The following is a 20,903-nucleotide window of genomic DNA, read 5'->3' on the forward strand; positions in this document are numbered from 1 at the left end:
GGGCTTAGAGGCACACCCACGGGGAGGGGCGGGACTTAGCTAGCCATGAGGTGCCGGCTCGTGGGCGGGACTTAAAGGAGGGGGGCGGGGTTTAGCGCGCGGGGAGGGGCCCAAAGGCGAAGAGGGGCGTGGCTTGGTGCTGAGGGGGTGGAGCGTGGATGAGCACTCGGGGAGGGCGGGCAGGGGTGGGGCTTAGAACCACGCCCACACTGAGGGGCGGGGTCGTCACGTAGGAAAGGCGCCCTGAGGCGGGCGGGGGCGGAGCTTAGCGCGTTGTGGGCGGGGTTTCGCTCTCTGTCAGCCACTGGTGCGAGAGATGGAGGGCGGGGTCACGGGTGGGGCCGGTCCCGTTACACCCCCGGGCCCCGTTTCCAGCCGGAGCCTTTTCACGGCGCGCGGGGAGGGGGCGCCGGGGCCGCCATGTCGCGGCTGCACCAGAGCAGGTCGGTATCCGTGCCCGTGCCCATGCATGTGCCCGTGCCCGTGTCCATGCCGGGGCTGGGCTCCCTCCCCTCCTCTCCCTGCCGGGGGGGCTCTGGGGAGTCGCGGCTCTGGGGGGTCGGGGTCTCTGGGGGCTCTGGCTGTGCCCATCCCAACCCTTAGTGACCCGCGTGGCTCCGCTCCCCTCAGGATCGCGGACTTCCAGGAGGTGCTCGGCGAACCCACAGTGGCCCTGGCCAAGCTCCGCGAGCTCTGCTTCAGCGGTGAGTGCCCCCAGGGAGGGCTGGGCAGGGGGCTCGGGCTCGGCGGCGGCCCTGAGGTGGTGCAGTGTCCCCGTGGGACCCATCTGAACAACCCCGGCAGCGTCCCTGGGGAAGCCTCGGGGGCAAAAGCGCTGCCGGGACGGGCTAACGTAGCTGTTTCTCTGCCTGGTGTTCCGCAGGAATCCCCTTCGATGGTGGGCTGCGCTGCCTCTGCTGGAAGGTGGGTTTTGCCCCGGGTGCTTTTGTTTCTTGGGGTTGGTGAAGCGCACGTAGTGGGTTTTTGGGTGCTTAAAATCGTAAACAAACAATCAGTCAATTCAGAGCTTTAAAAGCCACTCGAAGTCAGCAAGAATTCGGGGAGATCAGCACTTTGCATGTGAGCAGAGCCTCATTTTTAAGCTGGGAGAGCATTTTGGTTGGGTTGGCTATTGATCAGTCCTGCAAATAGGTCTGTGTTGGAAACCAGTCCCTGAAATACTTCTGGTAAAGTGCTTGGCTTTCTGGAGAAAGCTCCCAGTATTTTCAGAGAGCCAGTTCTCACCCCATGTTTGGTTGGCTCATCCTACAGGTGTAACAGCTCATTTAACACTGATTCATGTGCATCTGTCCCATGTGCAGATACTCCTGAACTACCTCCCTTTAGAGAAAGCCTTATGGAGCGCTTTGCTGAAGAAACAGAGGTGAGGACATTGGTACTTTGTCCCTTTATTCCTAATGATGTCTGCAGAGAAGAAGAATAGTCCTTAAATAATTAAGTACCTTCATAAAACGAATTGTTCCTGTGTGGAATGTGCTGTTCTCTCAGCTGCCTGGTGGATTGACCCTTTCAGCTGAACTCAGCTGAGGAGAAGGAGCAGGATGGGACAGAGAGATCTGTTCAAACTCTGTCTGTGAGCTCACCTTCACCTTATCTACCTCATTACAAATTCCTCTTCTCTTCCTTAAGGGATCTCTATTCCCAGTTCCTGAAGGAAATGATTATCCAGCCTGGGATTGCCAAAGCCAACCTGGGTGTTTCAAGGGAAGATGTGACCTTAGAAGATCATGTGAGTGTTGTTAAGCCTTTATGCTGCAGAAAATTCCTCATAGCTCTAAACTGTTTTTCTGGAGTCTGGACCCCTGGGCTGCTCTTGGCTCTGTTCCCACTGTTGTGCCCTTGCCAGCAGAATTGAAAGTTCCCAGGTGCCAGCACTTGTATCTTGGGAGCCTTCAGAGTGAATTATTGGCAAAGCACCAATAGTTCTGAAAAGGGCTGTTTCCAGCTGTGCATGTCCCTGCTCCCCCAATTTCAGGCTCCCTGCCCAGGCTGTGGGTCTCTCAGGGAAAGGGAGAGGCTCCTGAGAGGCACCTATAGCAAAGAGAGGCTCTCCTGGGAAGTCAGGTCCTTGAGTGGACTCAGAACAGGTTAATCTGAGCAGAGGACTGAAAAGAGGCAGGAAAGTCAAGCTGGACTGTGTCCTGAAAGGCAGGAGACACACTTAACTTCTAGTAATGTTGCTGGCTTTTTTTTTTAATGGACTATTTCCTGCATCCCTTGGCTTTTTGCTTCTCTGAAAGTGCTGTTAAGAGTGTTTGTGTGGGAGGAGGGAATGGAGTAACTGATCAGAAGAGAATGTAAAATGATACAGCTGCCTCCATGACCACCCTGAACGTTCAGTCCTCTCAGTGATCTGCCCTTCTGATCCCTGGAGCCTTGGTGGTGTAAAACTGGTGTGTCTGTAAAACCACACAGACAGGTCAGAGTGATCTTTGAATCCCTTGGAATGTTGCTTTTTGTTTTCTTGGTTAGGTGTTAACTTTGTGTGGATCTTGGTGTGGAGGTGGGGAGGTGTGGAGGAGGGAGTTAAGTTTATCATATTAGGAAACTGGTCAGATACAGGGACAGGTTGTTCATGGAATATGTATTTCCTTTTTCCTGGGCACAGGGGTGGTGCTTAATCAGCATTCTCAGAGCTGAGATAGAAGGGGATACTTGTAGCTCATAACCAGAACACCAAAGTACTGGGTGGGTGGGTAATTCTTACCCCAAGTCCAAAAACCATCTCCATTGTACAGAATTGGAGCTACAATCAGGAATCTCATTGACATGAGACAGGATACCTGGGAATAAAATCATTGAGACAAGTGAAAAAGGGTTGAAAATATGAGAAAAAACATGACCCTGATGCACTAGGACTGGGCTGGTGCTTTGTGGCAGAGGGGCAGCAAGAAAGGATTTTGATACATGTGAAACACGCTTGTTCTGTTTCTGTTGTTTCTCCCTTTAGCCCCTCAATCCCAATCCAGACAGTCGATGGAACACTTACTTCAAGGATAACGAGGTGCTCCTGCAGATAGACAAAGATGTCAGGTGTGTGAGGCACAAGTTTCTGAACCCGAGAGGTTCCGGTAACACACCGTACTTTGAAAACCGAGTTTAATATTAAACCAGGCCTCCCATTCGATGTGGGGCACGTCCTTCCTCCTCGTGCCTGATTTCCTTCTGTGTCCATCCCAGGAGGCTGTACCCTGACATGGCGTTTTTCCAGCGTCCCACGGACTATCCCTGCCTCCTGATCCTGGACCCCCAGAATGAGTTTGAGACGCTGCGCCGGCGGGTGGAACAGACCACGCTCAAGTCGCAGACGGTGGCGCGGAACCGCAGCGGGGTCACCAACGTGAGCCCGGGGCTGGGGCTGTGCTGGGGCACGGGGCAAGGCCTCGGAACTGGGAAGGGGAAGGGTGTTCCTTCTGCTATTTTCTCTTTCTGCTTGTGCAGTGAAATTAAGGAAATACCCCAGCAGATACTGAACACATTGTAGAACCAGTCGATGTGCGTGACAGACAGCAGGGAATTAGAGCTGTGTTTAATTTTAAGGATTGTTTTTTTTCATGACTTCTGCCAGAAGTTGAAGTCACAAGTTGACATGTGCCCTCCTATATAGAAAAAAACCATCATGATCCATCATGGCTAGGCTTTGCGAACAAAGCTTTAGGAAGGCTCTATCCACATTTGTTACAAGTGAATAAAAAACCAAAAAAAACCACTGAAGAGTTAATTTACCATGAATTTATTATGAGTTTACATAGTCATCAAACACTGGAGCTCACAAACCTGCAATTAGGAGAAGAGCTGGGTATCTGCTGAAATATGTGTTGTCCCTTTCCTCTTTCCTGAGTGTCACAGCACATGTGCTGTTGGGGAAGGTGGTTTCTATCAATACCTCCCCTCATACTACTGACAAAGTAGAACTACAGTGGTTCCTTGCTGTGTGGGATCACGTGGTGCAATGATTCAGGGAAACTGTGTGTTGCTGCACAGGCTGATTCATTCCTCAGGGACAGCAGCACTAGGATTCCACTGCCTGTGTGCTTCCCCTTTCTTTTGGTACAAACTGCCCAAATTCTTTTGGGGCCTGTGTGTGTTTAATGCCAAGCTTGGCACGTGTACTAAATGATCTGTGCCAGTTGGTTATCCTGATCCAGCTGTGGTTTTTGCCTTCTTTTCCAGGTGAGCTCCCCTCTTAAAACCACCCCCAGTTCTCTGAGCGAGTACGAAGTGCTGCCCAACGGCTGTGAAGCTCACTGGGAGGTGGTGGAGAGGATCCTGTTCATCTATGCCAAGCTAAATCCCGGGATAGCCTATGTTCAGGGCATGAATGAGATCGTGGGGCCTCTTTACTACACCTTTGCTACAGACCCGAACAGCGAGTGGAAAGGTGAGGGACCCTTCTGAACTCCCAGTAACAGCTGTTGTACTGGGAGTTCTCTGCGTGGCACGAGGAGTTTTGGGGATCAAAGCAAATTGGTAGGAGCTGAAGGGGCTGGGAGTGGTGAGGACATGGGAGGTGAGGATTTTCGATGGTGGGGGTTTGTTTGTTGTCCTTGGATCTAAGTTGCACTAAATCCCTTTAGAAGCTCTTGTTTGCTCATACTTATATATACATGGTAAGAAAAGAGTGGAATGGGAGGACTTTGCCAGTTGCTTCTACTTTGTGGAAGCTCTGAGGGTGTGTGCTGGTGGCAGGGAGAGCAGATGATGTTCTTGGGCACAGATAACTGGTTTGTGACCTTGTGTCACGGAGACCTTGTGTTGCAGGGTCTGTATCTGCAGTGGCTCTGTAGACATTTCTAGTTAGAAAAGAAAGAAGCAAAAAATGATTGTTGAGCCTTGAGACAGACCAAGTAAGCCAAGATCTGGTGGGATCCACTCCTTGAATCCAGTACAGCAATGAGATTATAGAGCAGGAACAGTTCTAAAGCTGTGTTCCTCTGTCAGTGGTGCTTCCTCTCTTCCCCCATGACTTTACTTTCTTTCCCCAGAACATGCTGAAGCAGACACCTTTTTTTGCTTTACCAATCTAATGGCTGAAATTCGGGACAACTTCATCAAGAGCCTGGATGATTCTCAGTGTGGTATCACCTACAAGATGGAGAAGGTGTACTCCACCCTAAAGGAGAAAGATGTGGAGCTATATCTGAAACTGGTGAGGAGCCAGGTGTTTCTCTGGGTCTGGGGTGGGATGGGAGGAGTGGAGCTTAACAGTGAATGTCAGCCAGTTTTGTTAAACTGTGCTTGAAGAGAACAGAGGGGGGGTATGAAGGCTTTGCCTGTGGGTCATAGAGACTCTTATCTATGAACTGAAACAGCCTCTCCTTGGAGTGAGCCCAGGGTGAGCTGACACAGCAAAGCTTCCTCCCCTGCCTGGCTCTGGAAGCAAACAATTGTTGTTGCACAGCTTCCAGCTGGGAATCGCAGGGGACTTGGCCATGATCCTTGGTCACCTGTGCTGAGCTGGAACCTTTACTCTCTTGTGGTTATCAGGCAAAACATGGGTTTGCTGTAGAGTTGTTCCGAATTTGAGGCTGCAGAACAAAAACATTCCTCCTCTCCATGCACACGTTTCTGTTGCCACTGGCTGCCCTGACAGCACTGACTTAAACTGCATGGAGATCATTCCAAAGGAAAAGTGAAATCCAGTGAGCTGGACAATCCCACCCAGCCAGTTCTACTGTTCTCCTTCATTCAAAGGTCTCTGAGTGCCTTGGGTTTGCAGGAGTTTCGTAGAACATGTAGAAGGCAGCTTTTGTTACAAACATCTTCTGTCTTACAGTCCACTTGGTGTGAAAGTCCAAGGGGAATTTGGAAGGGAAAGCTGATCTTGTTGCTTCAACCTTCACCAAATCACATTGAGATCTTTTTCCATCTGTAAAAATTAGGATATATTTCTTTTATAGACCAAAAGATGGGTTGTCAGGACAGGGACACAACCCACAGTGTTGGCTGGTGGCTGATGCAGTAGGGAGAAAATAAACTGCTTAATGTTTGGCTGACAGGAAATGGTCTTGGCCATGCAGCAGCTGGTTCTTGAGAATGTCAGCAGGATCCTGAACTTGTTTGACCTTGATTAAACTTATGGTACCTTGGATTTAACATCAGAAAACAGGAAAGCTTCAGGCTGGAAGTGCTTACGGCATGTTTTACTCACCATCAGTGTGAACTGCACTCCATCTTTGTTTCTCTTTTTGAATAGTAAACCTTTTGATAAATACAGGGCTTCTGGGAAGGAGAGGAAATCCTGACAAACAGTGGCTCTGCTAGTGGGGGAGGGCTGCAGCTTTGCAGATAAAATGCTGTTCAAATGGGAACTTTACAATTCCTTGGCAGGTTTAACGGAACTCACACAAATAGTGCCATTAGGGAGAAAAGCTTCCTTTACTCCATGGACAGAGGAGGATTTTCTGGCTTTGCTGTAGGTGTGGAGTGTGACTGCACTGAAAATCTCTCAGTCTGGAGAGTCTCCAGAGGAGGCAGAGGATTTGCTGATGCTGCAGGAGGAGCTGGGAGTTTAGAGCAGGGAGGAGACAGGGATGGAGACATGGGGTGCATCTCTTGCCTGTAGGGAGCTGGCCAGGAGCACGTATTCACTCTTTGCCTGGTGCCTGTCTGACAGCAAGAGCAGAACATCAAACCCCAGTTCTTTGCCTTCCGCTGGCTGACGCTGCTCTTGTCCCAAGAGTTCCTGCTGCCAGACGTGATCCGGATCTGGGACTCCCTCTTTGCCGACGACAAGCGCTTCGACTTCCTCCTGCTCGTCTGTTGTGCCATGTTGACGTAAGTACACAGGGAGTCCTCTTGTTCTCCTCTTTCCCTCCTTTCCCTAAATCCACTGAACCTTCTGTAGGTGTGTATTAAAGCATCTGGTGAATAGGTTACAGTCACTGTTCACACGGGTAGCGAAAGTGTTTTCAAAACCTCTCTAAGGGCACAGCGTAGTCTGTGCTTTTAAAGTTTCTCTGTAAAGAGTCAAAAGTAGCTGGAATAATTTCCATCTTTCAGACTCATCCGGGACCAGTTGCTGGAAGGAGACTTCACTCTGAACATGAGGCTGCTACAGGTAAGGATTAAATATAGTGGACATAGGGAGCAGTTTGAAAAGTCTTAAAATAGTACTGTGAGAGAGGAGGATGGTATGTGAGAAGGCAGAAGGGTATGCTTGGCTCAAGAGAAGTACCATATTTCTGATGTCTGCATGCAGGAAAATCTGCAGGGGTCTTGCAGCACACTCAGTAATGAGAGGGGGAGTCTTTTGCTTGTGCACCCATTCTAGCCTACAGAGAAATTGAAATAGACTGCAGGTTTCTAATGTTTGTTTGGTTTGCAAAAAAAATGAATAATTTTTGAGCAAAGATGTGAAACCCTATGTAACACTTAAATTTTTTTGGCCAGAGGGTTTTGTTCTAAGATCTGTGAGAGCCTGAGGCTGGAAACACCTGCACTGCACAGTTGGATATCTCAGGTTCTGCCAGTTCCTGCTTTAGGCTGTGCAAGATACTGGCTTTGATAAGGCTGTCTGGCACAAAGAGAGCCCTGGGGCAGCCCAGGTTACTGTGCCCTTGGAGGACAAAGTAAAACGACAACAAACCTCCTTGAAGGGTATTGAGGTTTGATCAGTTACAAAACAGGAAACTGTAGCTGTTAAGGGAGTAACAGAACATGGCAGTGTGTTATTATAGGCCAAGAATGTTGTCAAGGTTTGCTCTGCTTCAGTCAAACAGTCTGTACCAGGAGTGCTGGCTCGTCACTGAAATCCCTTTGTTTCTTTGCCATAGGATTATCCTATCTCCGATGTTCATCTGATTTTGAAGAAGGCAAAGGAACTTCAGGATTCCAAATAGTCCATGGGCCTAACAAAAGGTGTCAGAGAAGCTGTGGCAGTGGATCCCAGGAGATGCCTCCATGGAGTGTGGTGCACTAGCTCTTTGTGGTCCCTGCAGGACTTCAGGTTTTGTTTGGGCTACTGGCCACCTTGAAGACTTCCTTCTACTCTATTTATTAGGTCACGGACTGATTACTTCCCCAATTACTTGGGTCCTGCACTCCAGATTTTTCCAAGTCTCAAATGCCTCCTTGCTGCCAAAAGCAGTTCTTTGTATTTTTTTTTTAATGACTTTAAGTTTGGAGAGAAAGAAACCTTCTGTCTGCATATAACTGAAGGGATGGACTCCTGTATCATGGAAGTAACATTCGGAGTAACTTCTGATGGGGAAAGGACAGACTGAGTCCAGTGAATTTTGGTGGATGAACATAGAAGGATCTTCCTCCTGTGAACAGAATGTATTCCAATGAAGTCACACAGTCTGCCATTCAAGTAACTTCTGGATTCTCCTCCCTCGTGTCTGCACTTGGCCATCCCTGAGGTGTGTGAAGAGGAAGATGGAATCAGTTTCTGGTGATTGGACCCCTTTGCCTGGGAAAAGGACTTGGGAAGGTGAGAAGGGAGGACACGGTGACAGCTGGTGGCTTTGTGCACTCAAACTGCCTGAATCCAGAACCGCCTTATCAACGAGGTCTCCCTGAAATCAAGACTGGTGGTTTTAATCCCTGAGTGTAGTTCCAAGTCAAGCCTTACCACGCACAGCCTTAGAGCAGGATTGTTGCTGCAGGGGGGCCTCAGGCTGCTTTCCTGGCTCTGAACTGGAGCATATCCAGCTACAATCAGGATCCTGAAACACAAGAAAAAGACACCTGATCATGTGCAATGAAGACAGAAAGACGAATGTGTCATTGCAGGCACAGCACTGGGGTTTTCTGCCTCAGTGGCTCACATAATACTACCCTGCATTGAGCTCTGGTCACACTAACCTTGGTATTGTCTCAAAGTACTTTTTGCCAGGAAGAGATGTGGTACAGCTCTGACCTAAATAAGAGGTCCTTTTCTGGCACAATCCAGCAGCTACACAAGAACCTGTTATTAGTGACTGCTGGGGCTGATCCACTGCTGTGTGCTGGTCCTATTGGAGTCAGCCCTGAGTTGGACACTTGTTCCTCTTGAGAGAAACCTGCTGTACTTCAGATACAGTCAAGCAGGCTCAGGTGAACATGGACTGAGATAAACTACAGAGGGAACTGCTGACCTGCCCCACTGTCGAGCTGAGCAGAAACCCTGAACCTCAGAGGGAGACAGTGCCAGCACCCAGGTGCTTGGGTGGTGCAGAAGCTCTTTATTGAACACTAATCCAGCGTGCTTTTCCCTTTCTTTCTGTGCTGTGCTGGCTCACCTCTGTGTGGCTCTTTCACACTGCAGTCTTTGGTATTTATGGGTATTAATTTGTTAAAGGTCAGTCTTTGTAAGACCTACTTAAGCTACTGCTGGCCTAGAGTCACCCTAGCAGGAGGGATGTGGGCAGCCTTCAGCTTTTCTTACTGGTGTCATTCCCTTCACTGAAGGCCAGTTCTTCACAGGCTGCTGTAAATCTCACAAAGGTGTGTGGGGAGACTGCAGGACGGGTTGGTGCATGTTCCTGTGTTCTTGTTGGCAATCCCAAGCAATCTCTGCCTCTTCAGAAGATGCTCGAGTACCACAGGTGCAGCCGGGTGTTGCTGCTGTGTTGCAAGAGCAACTGAAGGTTTAAAGCAATCTGTAATTAATACCTGTGGCAACACTATCCCTCTCTGCTGCAATCTTTTCTAGAGGGTACAGTTTTCCTCCGAGGAAAATGGGACAGGTAAACCAGGACAGCTCTGTAATGTCTGCTCTAGTCACTGGGTGGATGTTCTTCTTTCTGAGCTGTTCCAGGTGGTCCCATGGACTCAGCTCTTGGGGTACCAGCACTAGGGAGGCTGTTGGCCAGACCTTGTGTGGCCAAACAGCCACCTGGGAGGTTCTCTCCAAATGTAGAACCAGAGGGGGTCACACTCTGTGGCAGAATTGGACCTTCTCCAAACACTTCAGCCTCAGAACTGCTCTAAATGCTGCTGCAGCTCTCCCATTCCATGTACAAGCTCTGCTCTCACCTCCCTGAATATCTGGCCTGGGCTGTCCACTTTGAGTCCCCCTGGCAAGTGCAGGGATTCCCTTATGCTGGATTTTCTCACTGGTAGTGGGACCATCCATGAAGGTTCCCGCTCTGAACAGCTGGAAGTCTCCCTAAAGTAACCTTGAGGAAGCAGCAGGCAAATCAGGATGAAAGCATTACTTGGAGGTGAACTTTGCACATTTTCAGAGTAGCTTTGTGCCCTGGGGCTGACCTGCCTGGGCAGGAGCTGGGCTGGAGCGTTGCACACACTCAGGGAAGGCAGAGGGGACGTGCAGGTGGCTGTTGGGTGCGGGTGTCTTGCTGTCTTCTCCCTTCCTTGGTGTCCAGGGGCTCATGTTGTGGCACCTTACCTTGGGGGGTGACAGTAACTGCCTTAGAAAGGAGTCTGCAGTGGTTTAAAGGGATGTGATGAGAGCTTTGGCTGCTGGAAAGGTTCTCTGGGATAAATTTTGTAGCCTTATCCAGACTATGGCTGCTAAATTGATTGAGTTCTTTGGGGAGAGCTTGGAACATCTTTAAACCCAGACAGGCTGGTTCCCACTTAAGCTGCTTTATATTCCTCCTTTTTTCCCTCTTCTGTGGTAGGACTTCTGTCCTGCTGTTGAAAGGAGTTGACTTTTCAGTGACTAGGGACCTTAATTCTTTACTCCAACAGTTTCTCCTTTTTTTAAAAGCAAAACTGAGGGGAGAAAAAAAAGTCTTATTACCAGCTTTTGAATCTTCTCATGAATCCCTTGGCTTCATTCCTCAAAGGCTTTTGGTGATTTATTTTTGTTGTTGTTGAGATGAGATGATACTTAAATAGTGGTTCCTTTCTTGTGTGACCAAGTAACAACTACTCCAGCCTTGAGATGTTTCCACCTCTGCTTTCATTCAATCCTGACCTGCAGCAGCAGCAGCAGAGTTGGCTGAGGGAGCAGTTCTTTGGGGTGGGAGGTGTTGACAGGACACTGTGCTGGGTGTGGGGTAGGATGAGCCTTCCCTGGGAGGGACAGGTCTGCTCGACCTGGACGTCTCTGGAATTCAGGAAACTGTGGCTTCATCAATCAGGTAGAAGCAAGAGGATACTAGAGATCAAGTTGTTCGTGGTGGTCACTCAAAGGACTGATTTGTGTGACCTAGACTGGAATTATTCACACTTTGGCAGTGAGTAGAATGAAGGCTAGAAGTTGCTTAAGGGGTGTTTGGGGAAGCAGAGGCTGTTTTCCCTTAAGGAATGTCAGTCTTTGTTTTAGCTGTTTGGGGCGCTCCTCTAAAACGCCCTTTCCCCAAAGAAAGGAACAGATAGCACTTTTTTTTTTTTTCCACCTTGCTTGGAAAGAATTGCCAGAACAGTGTGTAGTGAACACTTCATCACTCTAAAAGGCCTTCCTCTACGCTTCTTTTTAAACACTATTTTTATAACGCTTCCCTAACTAAACGGGGTGACTTCGTGCAAACCTCTCCCGGTGCTGTGACCGGAGTTTGGGCTGCCATGTCCATAGTGTGAGCGGCTGGGCCGGGCCGTCCGAGTCTTGGGGCCCAGCCATCTCCTCCTTCCCGAGGTGGTTTTGCTTTCCCTTCCCAAGCGCGGGAGCGGTGCCTTTCCCCCTCGGCCGCGGTGTGAGCGTGGGTCCTGCGCCTCGCTGACCGCTGGGTGCTTCTGTTCTGTGTCCCGCTCCCTCTCCCGTCCGGTCACTCCCGGTAAATCCTTTCCCGCTCCCATCCCGGGATCGCAGTGTCCGCGTTGTCCCCGCGCCGTGCGCGCGCTGCCTTAAAGCGGCGATGCCGCCCCCTCATCGCGGCCGCCCCCGGCGAGGCCGCGGCCCGCTTTAAGCGCCGGGGGGGGTGGTCCCCACCGGCACGGCCATGCTGCGGGCGCGCTGGGCGCTGCCGTTCGCGGTGGGCGCGGGGCTGGGGGCGGCCCTGGCCCCCCGGCACCGCCGGGATTCCCCGGATCCGCGGGGCGAGGCGGCCGAAGGGCTGCTGGCCCGGCTGCCCGTGCTGCCCGCCGTGGCCGCGGCCACGACCGGCCTGCCGGCCCCGCCGGGCTCGGGGCGCACCGAGCTCAGCAAGTACGGGCTGCCCGGGCTGGCGCAGCTGCGGAGCCGCGAGTCCTACGTGCTGTGCTACGACCCGCGGAGCCGCAGCGCGCTCTGGGTCATCGAGCAGCTCAACCGGGACACGCTGAGCGGCGCCTCTGACCGCGCCGCCTGCGACTTCCAGGAGGACGACTCGGTGCACGAGTATCACCGCGCCACCAACGCCGACTACCGCGGCAGCGGCTTCGACCGCGGGCACCTGGCGGCGGCCGCCAACCACAAGTGGAGCCAGAAGGCCATGCGGGACACGTTCTACCTGAGCAACATCGCCCCGCAGGTACGGTCCGGAGCTGCCCCGGCCAAGGGCAGACGCGAGAAACCACCTGAGAGGGCTCTGCGTTTGTCCCTCGGGGTAGAGGCGCTGTGTTTGACCCTCCGGGCAGAGAGGGGGCAAAGTCACCCGGAGGTGTTTCCTGCTGAGTTTAACAACTGCAAAGGCACCTGCATGTGCCTCTCAAGCCGTGAGAGACCCCTTTCAGTGCAGTTAAATACGTGGACAGACACTTGCAAAAGTTGTGAGCTAAGCAATGGGCCCTGTCCTGGGTGTGCAAACCAGAACCTCACCGTGCACAGCTTCCAAAGCAAAAGTGGTAGTGGAGATTTAGGATTTTATGATCTCTTCTGGAAAGTGCGTGAGGCACTGTGAGATGCCTTAACAGAAAAGGCAGGTGTGTTACTCTGAACAGTGACGAAACTCACCGCTGGTTGTGTTTCTAGAATCCTCACTTAAACCAGAATGCCTGGAATAACCTTGAGAAGTACTGCAGGAGCTTGGCAAAGCACAACAGGAATGTTTATGTCTGCACAGGACCCCTCTTCCTGCCCAGGTAAACACGAGGGCTGAGCTGGGATGGCACCCGAAGGGTGCATTGTGCTGGGAAGGAAAACAGGATCAGGTGCTCCTGCCCGCTCAGTAGGTGAGACCAGCTGTGCACAGAGGTTCTGTGGAAAGGTACTTTCTTAGGATTAGGATACAGTTTGTACATTTCCCATCCAGTTGATTATTTCATGAGTAAGGGTGGGTTTCTTGAGCTACAGTATGACCAAGTTGCTTTCGCTTGCAGTCCTTAACAATTTAGTAATTACTAGATGATTAGATTAACAGATTTGACTGCAGACCCCATCACTGTAGAATAAAGCTTCCAGGTTTTATTTCATGGACTACCACTCCACTTAAGGGCACGACTTTATTTGCAAAGATCTTCACTTAGCGCTAAAGAGCAGCTATCTCATGCTGAGATCTCTTCAGCAGCAGGAAATAGCTTGGAAGGGCTGTTACAGAGAGCCAGCAGGGAGGGGCTTTGGGGGGAGCAGACCCAATGCACAGCTCAACCTCCCTGTGTCACGTAGCCTCTGCTGCTGTGGGGTGGGGGCTCACTTAGGAGGGTGTTGGAGGGCTGAGGGGGTGGAGGTGGCACCAGACTGGGAGATAACCTGGGATGTTGCTGTCGGTGCAGGACAGAGGCTGATGGGAAGATGTATGTCAAGTACCAGGTGATTGGGAAGAACAACGTGGCTGTCCCCACCCACTTCTTCAAGGTGCTCATCTTGGAAAAGGAGAGTGGGGAGATCGAGCTGCGCTCGTATGTGATGCCCAACAGCCCCGTGGATGAGAAAATCCCCCTGGAACGGTTCCTGGTCCCCATCGAGAGCATCGAGAGAGCCTCGGGGCTGCTCTTTGTCCCAAACATCCTGAGGAGAACAAGTAACTTGAAAGCCATCACAGCTGGGAGCAAGAGTTGAACCCTGACTAAGCAAATCCAGGCATCCCCTGGGAAGGGACTGAGAGCAGTGACCCACAGAATCATAGTTCCTTGTGCAATTTTAAATGTGGGAAGAATCAAACCAATGCTTCTTTCTACCCCTTCCCCTCTTTTGTGTGACAGTGAAACACAAACACAACGCACAGCAGATCTCCAGGGAGGTCCTCCAAAGACTCCTGGGCACTTGACACTGTAGCAGCTCTCTAGACTAGAATTTGTCCCTAATCCACTGCTCCCCTGGAGTTATGTGAAGCTCCTTAGAGCACATAGGGAAGTTACTAATTTTTGCTGTTTATCAGGGAAGGATGGGAAGCAAGATGGGTACAGTGGGAGGAGAGGAGAAGTTCCTGCCTTCCTGTGGCCAAAGGATTGTGTGATTGTTTTCTTTCAGAAGATGGTTTTAGCAGTAAAGCTTTGACCACCCATGGTATTGGTTGTTTCTTATCTGCTCTCACCAAAGCTCTGAATATCTCAGGAGGAGGAGGGGAGGACACAGCCAACTTTTCCAGCTGCTTTCCTGTCTGAGCTCACTGTAGGCAGAGCTTAAGGCATCACAGATGGAGCCAAACTGTAATGAGCTGATGTGTTTTAGTGCTGTGGCCAAACTGAAACTCCAGCTCTTCCTGGTGTTGGGAAGGATGAAGCCTTGGAGTTGAAAGGGGGGCTGGGGAAGTCACGCTGAGGCAAGAACAGCTTCTTGGCATAAGGATTAAGCTTTGACTTCCTTTCAGTCTGAAAGCCACATGGCTCCAGAGTCACTGAGTGTGCAGGACCTCTACACGGTGAGTGCCCATCCTCTACATGAAGTCACACCTGGATTCGAGGCAGCTGAGGTTCCATACTGCTTTATTCCCACCCCAGATGTCGGAATTGCTGAGACCCAGCCTGCTGCCAGGCTTGTCCCAGCTGCTGGGCCATGCAGGCAGGAGGGCACAGACTTGTTCCCAGCAGCAGCCGAATTCTTGGCTGGACAGCGCTGCCAGCTTTGGTCACGCTGTGCCTCGGCCCCGCCAGGCTCTCGGAGTGACTTGCCCAGCACCCCTTGTTTGAAGAGCTGCCTCCCCGAGTCCTCAGTGGCTGCCAAGGTCAGTGGTTTCCCTTCCCCTCAGCTGTCCCTGGTGTCTTCACAGCCTCTTGGATGTGGGGTCTGAGTGCGGACAGGGAGATCAACAGCGCTTCCTGGAACAGAACCGAGTCAGAGCTGCTCTGAGAGCACCAGGCAAAGCAGCTGCTCCCCGAGGGTCACTGGGGAGCCACACACGGGCCACAGGTGTCACTGCCACAGGCAGAAACCCAGCCCTGCCCTGGGCACACCCTGCACCGTCAGCCCCCCACCTCTGTGCGGATGGTCCTGCTGCCCTGGCCGGGGCAGGTGTTCAGGTAGAAGTCAAAGAGTGTGCTTGGGTCGGTGACCTCCAGGTTTGGATCCACATCAACCCCGGCTTCCAAGCCTTCAAGGCCTCCAAACACGACAAGGGCATGCCTGGGAAGAGCACAGGGACAGGGTGAGAGGGCAGAATCTGCAAGAAGCAGGCTCTTTTCTTTTATTCAGGTGTCTGGGTCTGCTTTCAAGCTCCTGTGTGCTGCTGAAGCAGGGAGCTGTGTCCCTTGCTGATGGTGCCCAGTGCAGCTGCCTCCCCACCAAAAGCCCCGCAGCATTTGGCCAATGTGACAATCCCTGCTACCAACTCCAGAGAAACAGGAAAGGAATTGGCCTTGACCTGGGGTACTTCCCCAGCTTCTGGGACACAGAGAAATGTGCCTTGGTGTAAAAGGGAGCAGCAGAGCACTGGAGGGAGCCTGTGGGTAAGTCTTGCACTTGGATCTAGGAGCATTCCAGCCTGGGAGGACACCAAGGCTGCAGTGCAGCTCTGCTGCCTGCACCAGCCTCACTGGGGGCTCTGAGAGGGGCCAAGCAGGTGAGACACAAACCTGAAGGAGGGGAGAGTGACCTGGTCCACGGGGCTGCCCCGCTCTGAGGTCCCAATGGAGAGATCGTAGCCTTCCTTGAACGGGCACTCGGAAAAGACAGCACCTGGGAAGCACAGTCTGGGGTTATTGCTGCAGTGCCCTCACCCATGTGCCTTCAGGACAAGGTGAACTAGTGCCACTGGTGCATCAGGAGACAGAAGAATGATTCCTCTTTCCCACATAAGTCCCTTGCTCTAGGAACCTCCCACACCTTTCTCAACAGCAGCACCTTCTCCTCAAAGCTCATAACACTGGTGCTAGGAACCATTCCTTGACTAATAGTTTTCCTAAGAGGTCCAGTCAACCAGAACTCAGGAAGAGGGCTCTTGAGCTCAAATGTCACTGCTGGCTCTGGTGGGAATGAGTGGGATGTTGTTATCATGGAAACTCATCTCCTGCTGCTGTGCAGCCATTTGGAGAAATGGTGAGTGGAGATACAGGGCAAAGTTCTGGTGGGTGACTGGCCCCTAAATTTGGCTGCCAGATGGCTGCTAACTGCATGTGTAGGCTGCCTTTAAGATGAGAGATTTCTGTGGAAGATGTATTAATATATTTAGCCAGTAGGCCTGAAATTGGTGGGCAAGCCCAGGCAGAGCCCTGACAGAGAGCAGGGAATCCCTGCCAATACTTACTCAGGCAGGAGGCAAGGCGAACACTGTACCCCCAGTACAAGCCCGAGACCGTCCGGGGGTGGTGTGAGGACACCACGGTGCCTTTGTGCACTTTGGCTTCTGGAAGGGAAGCAAGGAGATGATCAACCCCTGTAATCTGGTGAGATTTGACCAGCAATTTCTCCCGGGATAGGGCACTGAGTTGGTGTACAACATGACCCTCCCTTTTTCCAGAATGTGAAAAGGGATTCTAGGAATTCTGCGAGTTCTGGAAAAGTGTGCAGGTGTGTTTGGGGTGTTCACTGTTGGTCAAAGAGCTGGTAGTTCTTTCCAGTAACAAGGGAGGCAGGGTAAGGGTGTTACTAAACTGTGTGTGAAGGGAAGGTGTAGAACTGTTGGATACCTTCAAACCTGTGCTATGGAAGGACCAGCTCCTGCAGCTCTGCAGTTCATAGATGCTACTGGAGCCATGGATTACCTGGATTCTGGGGCTCCTCCAGGCGCACAGTGACTCTCAGACCAGGGTTCAGCTGCTTGTTGATCTGCACCTCCTGCAGTGACAGTCACCATCATTGTCAGGCATTCTGGAAGGACTGGGGAAGGTGGGGAAGGAAGGGAACCCTCTGAGGAAGTGGGGGTCTGTTCCAGCCTGGACTTGGAATGAGGAGCTCTGCGTGTGGCTCAGGGCCTTGGGCATCACTCTGAGACTTATTTTACTGCTCAAAGGTTCAGCTGCAGCAGTGAAGCAACAATGTGCTGGAATAGGCAGGGCCTTCCAGGGGCTTGGGAAGCCACAAACATTGGAGAGCCCGAAGGGACAAGACAGCAACAGCCTTAAACCCCCTGCCAGCCCGCTGTGGCCTTCAGAAACCCAGCAGTACCCACCCTGCCTGCTTCAGATCTGCCAGAGAGACAAGGGGGATTGTTTTGGGGACCTGTGGGTAACAGACATACCTTCCTCATCCCACAGTTAACAAAAGAACCTCTGCCTGGCTTCGATGGCCGGTCCAGCACGACGCCCTCCCGGTATTCCGAGTCCTCATCCACCCGCATGTGGTGGGGGCTGTCCAGGGGATTGAGGAGCCCTGGAACAGCACACAGGGAAGAGCTGCTGAGAGGAGGACAGTGTAATTGCCCTCCTGCCCCCTCCCTCCCAGTGTCCCTGAGCACCTCACTGGCTCGGTGAAGTGGGGAACAGTTATCGAGATCTGTGTGTCCCACACAAAATGAGCTCAGGAGGGACAGAGACAGCTGGATCATTACCTGCAAACTGCAGATCCTCGTGTTTTGGAAAAAAGGTTTTTCTCAAGTACCTGTTACGAGAGAAGGCTGAAATGTGAAAAGTTGTTTTTATGGAATCCAAGCCTCAATTCCAACCCTGTCTTGAGTCAAAGGTGCTGAGTACAGAGAAAAGCAGGCTTAGCTTCTTCAAATCCCTGATCTACCTCGAAGGTATCATGCAGGTTGTATCCTGCATTCACTGCTCCTCTTTCAGTTAAACTCCTGAACTAGACAAGTGAAACAATCAGATCCTGTGTTCCTCCATAATTATATGATACAAACAGAATTTGCCTCCTGCTCCCACAGCCTCTGGTGTGAGGTACCCAGGGCAGATGGATCTCATGCACAGTCTGACCATGGTGGACTTACTGAGGGCACTCCAGGTACTGCAGGACCCGAGCCAGCTGCACACAAGCCTTGCCTTTCTTCCCAATTCCTTTAAAGTCTCCCTCCACGCTCCTGAAAGAAAAAGAAAGGAGCTTCAGGACTGAGTCTGAGGTTGGTCAGGCCTCCAGAAGACCAAGTTTGGTTCTTAATCTGAAAATAGCAGCACACCCCTTCACCCCTTGTAAAAGGGCTGCTCATCTTTGGAACTTTCTCCATAAGCCAGGTATCTTTTTCAGTTTTGTTTTTTGATCTTTGTGTGTTGACACAACCTGGCACTTGGATTCCACTGAGCTGGATGCTCCAGAATTGCAGGGCTTGAGCAGTTAGCACAAGGGCAGGTCCAAGTGAAAAGCTGAAGGACAGGAATTATTCTTCTAAAGGGATATAGGCATGTCCTGTCCCTCACAGCAAGGTTTAAGACTACAGGAGAATTTGACCTCCTCCTGGTTTGTCATCCCCGTGCTGGGATAAAACAATCCTGGTTGCCAGGGCTGTTCAGTCAAAATCTTTTCCCAGTGGTAGAGGGGTCCCTGTAATCCTGGCATTTGAGAGAGGTCCAAACACTTGCATGAGGTGCACACAGTTCCTTCCTGGACTCAGCTTCGTCAAAGACTGAAGGAACTGAAAGCTGAGAGGAAACACTTTGTGCAGAACAGGATGGTTCCTCCTTCATAGAATCTCAGAATGGTTTGGGCTGGAAGGGACCTTAAAGTTCATCTTGTTCCACCCCCTGCCATGGGCAGGGACACCTTCCACTAGCCCAAGTTGCTCCAAGCCCCGTCCAACCTGGCCTTGGACACTTCCAGGGATGGGGCAGCCACAGCTTCTCTGGGCAACCTGTGCCAGGGCCTCACCACCCTCACAGGGAAGAATGTCTTCCTAAAGTTGCATCTAAATGTGCTCTCTTTCAGTCTCCCCCTTACTTCACATCCTCTCCCTGCTCATCAAACACCACGATCTCGTCCACGCAGAAGATGGCGCAGGCCCGGCCGATCTGTCCCGCCAGGTACGTGCGGAGCTCCAGCGACTGCGCGTTGTTCAGGATGGAGCCCGGCAGGGCCACGCTCAGCGTGTGGTGACGGCCTGGGGACAGAGGGAGCCGTGAGAGAGAACCACGGCTGGGGGAGCAGAGCCACGGCCTGACAGCTGATGTACCGCATCACAGTTACTGCTTCAGCTGCAGCTGTGGTGGGGGAAAAATGCCCTTTGTTTTTTACATTTAATCCCAGGTTTTCTTTAAAGAATGGTCTCTCGTGCAGTGCTCGCTGTTTGTGCCTGTTTGGGCATGTGGACTGATCCATAGTGGACCTATGAAGTGTCACCTTCCCTATCAATCTGTAACACTGACTGGCTTTTAAGAGCCCAGTTCTCCCAGCTTTTTCCACCCCCGTCTCCCCACCGGGTCGCAGCGGCATCACCTCTGTCTTCCTTCTGCTTCTCCTTCTGCTCCTCCTTCTTTTTGGCCTCCTGTTCTGCCAGCTCCCGCACCCGCTGTTTCTCCAGCTTCTTCAGCAGCTTCATCTCCTTCCATTTCTTCTTCTCCGCTTTCCCTGGGGCGGGGAACGGCGCCTGGCGTTAAACACCGGTTTCACCCTCCCGCAGCCCCCACGTGTGCCCGACCTTCCTTACTCTCCTCCTTCCACCGCCGCCAGTCCACCTTCCTGTCCTCGACCTGCGGGGAACGGAGCGCGTTAGCCCTCGGGGCCGTCCCCGGGGTCCCCCCCATCCCCGGGGCTCCCCTGTCCCACCTGCGCTCCCCGGGGCCGTTTCCCCACGCTCCTCTCGGTGTCCGCCATCTTTCCCGCGCTCCCGGCCACGCCCCCCGCGTTGTGATTGGCCGGAGAGCCCTGGCACCGCCCATGGGGGCGGAGCCCCAGTGTCACGTGGGCCGTGTTTAAGCGCCCGGCGCGGGTGCGAAGCTAAGCCGGGACCGCCGCGTTCTGCGGGCGGATGGGTGACCTGAGCACGACATCGGAATATGGGAACTACTGTAATTCTGTGGTTGGTCAGATTTTTAGCCTCGTGCTTGTTCAATGGTGTGAGTGACGTTTTACATCCGAGGAAGTCTAGTTCACGAATAGAAACGTTCTGAGTGGTTGGGAGCGAATGTTTCTTGGGATTGCAGCTGTTCCTTGAGGTTTCTTCTCATTTTTTTCTTTTTGAATGCGTGTCATCTGTGGATCTCTTGAGATGTGATTTTCTGGAGAGCTGTGCTTCATCCCCAAAACAATAATGAAGATTAAATACTGGCTATAGTCATTAGCAGGGTCTAGGTGTATATATGTAAAATTTAGGCAGCCACATCTGTATCTCTTTGCACAAGCACTGCTTGTGTGTTGGACAATGTGGAGATGCATCCTGCCCCTTGCAGGTTGTGCCATGGCCTAGAGCAAGAGCTCCCACATGTTGGGGGTGTTGCGATTAATCTTCATGTTAATAATCTAATCTCACAGTTCTTTCTCTGTTTCAGTAGTTGCAGCTCTCCCCATGTTTGGTAGGTAAATGGGTGCTAAATGGCTTTCAGCAGCACCCACCCAGGCTGTGCAAGCAGGTGAGCCTGGCATGTGCCACCAGTGAGAGCAGGTTTGTTTGCCTCCTTCCCTCTGGTCCATGCAGCTCTAGATCCAAGGGGATCAGTCCCACCAGCTGCAGCCCAGTATGGAAAACCTGCGGAGCTGCTCCCTGCCAGCCTGGGTGGGACAAGCAGCCACCACCACAGGACCCAGTACAGGTGTTGCACAGGTGACAGCAGCTCTCCAGGAGAGCTGTGTCAGCCCTAGTCAGTACAGAGACATTGACTCTTCC

At 51.9% G+C, this 20,903-nt stretch overlaps 3 protein-coding genes across 4 annotated transcripts; 2 read left to right on the forward strand and 1 right to left on the reverse strand.

The window, feature by feature from the left end:
• Positions 1-358: 358 nt before the first annotated feature.
• On the forward strand, positions 359-10,692 carry TBC1D13 (TBC1 domain family member 13). Of its 2 annotated transcripts, XM_027687535.1 has the most exons (12): positions 359-443; positions 631-704; positions 884-924; positions 1,323-1,384; positions 1,651-1,750; positions 2,972-3,054; positions 3,202-3,361; positions 4,195-4,402; positions 5,007-5,170; positions 6,638-6,798; positions 7,024-7,081; positions 7,797-10,692. In XM_027687535.1, the coding sequence occupies exons 1-12, from the start codon at positions 421-423 to the stop codon at positions 7,860-7,862; spliced, it is 1,200 nt and encodes a 399-aa protein (XP_027543336.1). In that variant the 5' UTR covers positions 359-420; the 3' UTR covers positions 7,863-10,692. The 2 variants fall into 2 exon arrangements, with proteins under 2 accessions (XP_027543336.1, XP_027543337.1); XM_027687536.1 differs by lacking the exons at positions 6,638-6,798; positions 7,024-7,081; positions 7,797-10,692 and adding an exon at positions 6,441-6,585.
• Positions 10,693-11,837: 1,145 nt separating this feature from the next.
• ENDOG (endonuclease G) lies at positions 11,838-14,278 on the forward strand. Its single transcript, XM_027687538.1, has 3 exons — positions 11,838-12,362; positions 12,803-12,912; positions 13,543-14,278. The coding sequence occupies exons 1-3, from the start codon at positions 11,853-11,855 to the stop codon at positions 13,826-13,828; spliced, it is 906 nt and encodes a 301-aa protein (XP_027543339.1). The 5' UTR covers positions 11,838-11,852; the 3' UTR covers positions 13,829-14,278.
• Positions 14,279-14,677: 399 nt separating this feature from the next.
• SPOUT1 (SPOUT domain containing methyltransferase 1) lies at positions 14,678-19,934 on the reverse strand. The gene is made up of 12 exons (XM_027687537.1): positions 19,847-19,934; positions 19,728-19,770; positions 19,517-19,648; positions 19,022-19,181; positions 18,081-18,170; positions 17,694-17,743; positions 17,385-17,515; positions 16,909-16,981; positions 16,452-16,550; positions 15,781-15,883; positions 15,184-15,331; positions 14,678-15,027 (listed from the first exon to the last, which is right to left on the reverse strand). Exons 1-12 carry the CDS (start codon positions 19,892-19,894, stop codon positions 14,935-14,937), a joined length of 1,170 nt encoding a protein of 389 aa, XP_027543338.1. The 5' UTR covers positions 19,895-19,934; the 3' UTR covers positions 14,678-14,934.
• Positions 19,935-20,903: the final 969 nt, after the last annotated feature.

This window comes from Neopelma chrysocephalum, unplaced genomic scaffold (genome assembly GCF_003984885.1).
Source record: "Neopelma chrysocephalum unplaced genomic scaffold, ASM398488v2 Primary Assembly neopelma1_74, whole genome shotgun sequence".
NCBI lineage: Eukaryota > Metazoa > Chordata > Aves > Passeriformes > Pipridae > Neopelma > Neopelma chrysocephalum.

Excerpts from the sequence above, each read along its gene's own strand:
- TBC1D13 (XM_027687535.1), top strand. The coding sequence starts at position 421 with ATGTCGCGGCTGCACCAGAGCAG. Across the intron at positions 3,362-4,194 it reads ACCGCAGCGGGGTCACCAAC|GTGAGCTCCCCTCTTAAAAC; the intron begins GTGAGCCCGGGG and ends CTTCTTTTCCAG. Across the intron at positions 6,799-7,023 it reads GTCTGTTGTGCCATGTTGAC|ACTCATCCGGGACCAGTTGC; the intron begins GTAAGTACACAG and ends TCCATCTTTCAG.
- ENDOG (XM_027687538.1), top strand. The coding sequence starts at position 11,853 with ATGCTGCGGGCGCGCTGGGCGCTGCCGTTCGCGGTGGGCGCGGGGCTG. Across the intron at positions 12,363-12,802 it reads TGAGCAACATCGCCCCGCAG|AATCCTCACTTAAACCAGAA; the intron begins GTACGGTCCGGA and ends TTGTGTTTCTAG. Across the intron at positions 12,913-13,542 it reads GGACCCCTCTTCCTGCCCAG|GACAGAGGCTGATGGGAAGA; the intron begins GTAAACACGAGG and ends CTGTCGGTGCAG.
- SPOUT1 (XM_027687537.1), bottom strand. The coding sequence starts at position 19,894 with ATGGCGGACACCGAGAGGAGCGTGGGGAAACGGCCCCGGGGAGCGCAG. Across the intron at positions 17,516-17,693 it reads CGAGGATCTGCAGTTTGCAG|GGCTCCTCAATCCCCTGGAC; the intron begins GTAATGATCCAG and ends GTGCTGTTCCAG. Across the intron at positions 15,028-15,183 it reads GCAGGACCATCCGCACAGAG|GAAGCGCTGTTGATCTCCCT; the intron begins GTGGGGGGCTGA and ends GTTCTGTTCCAG.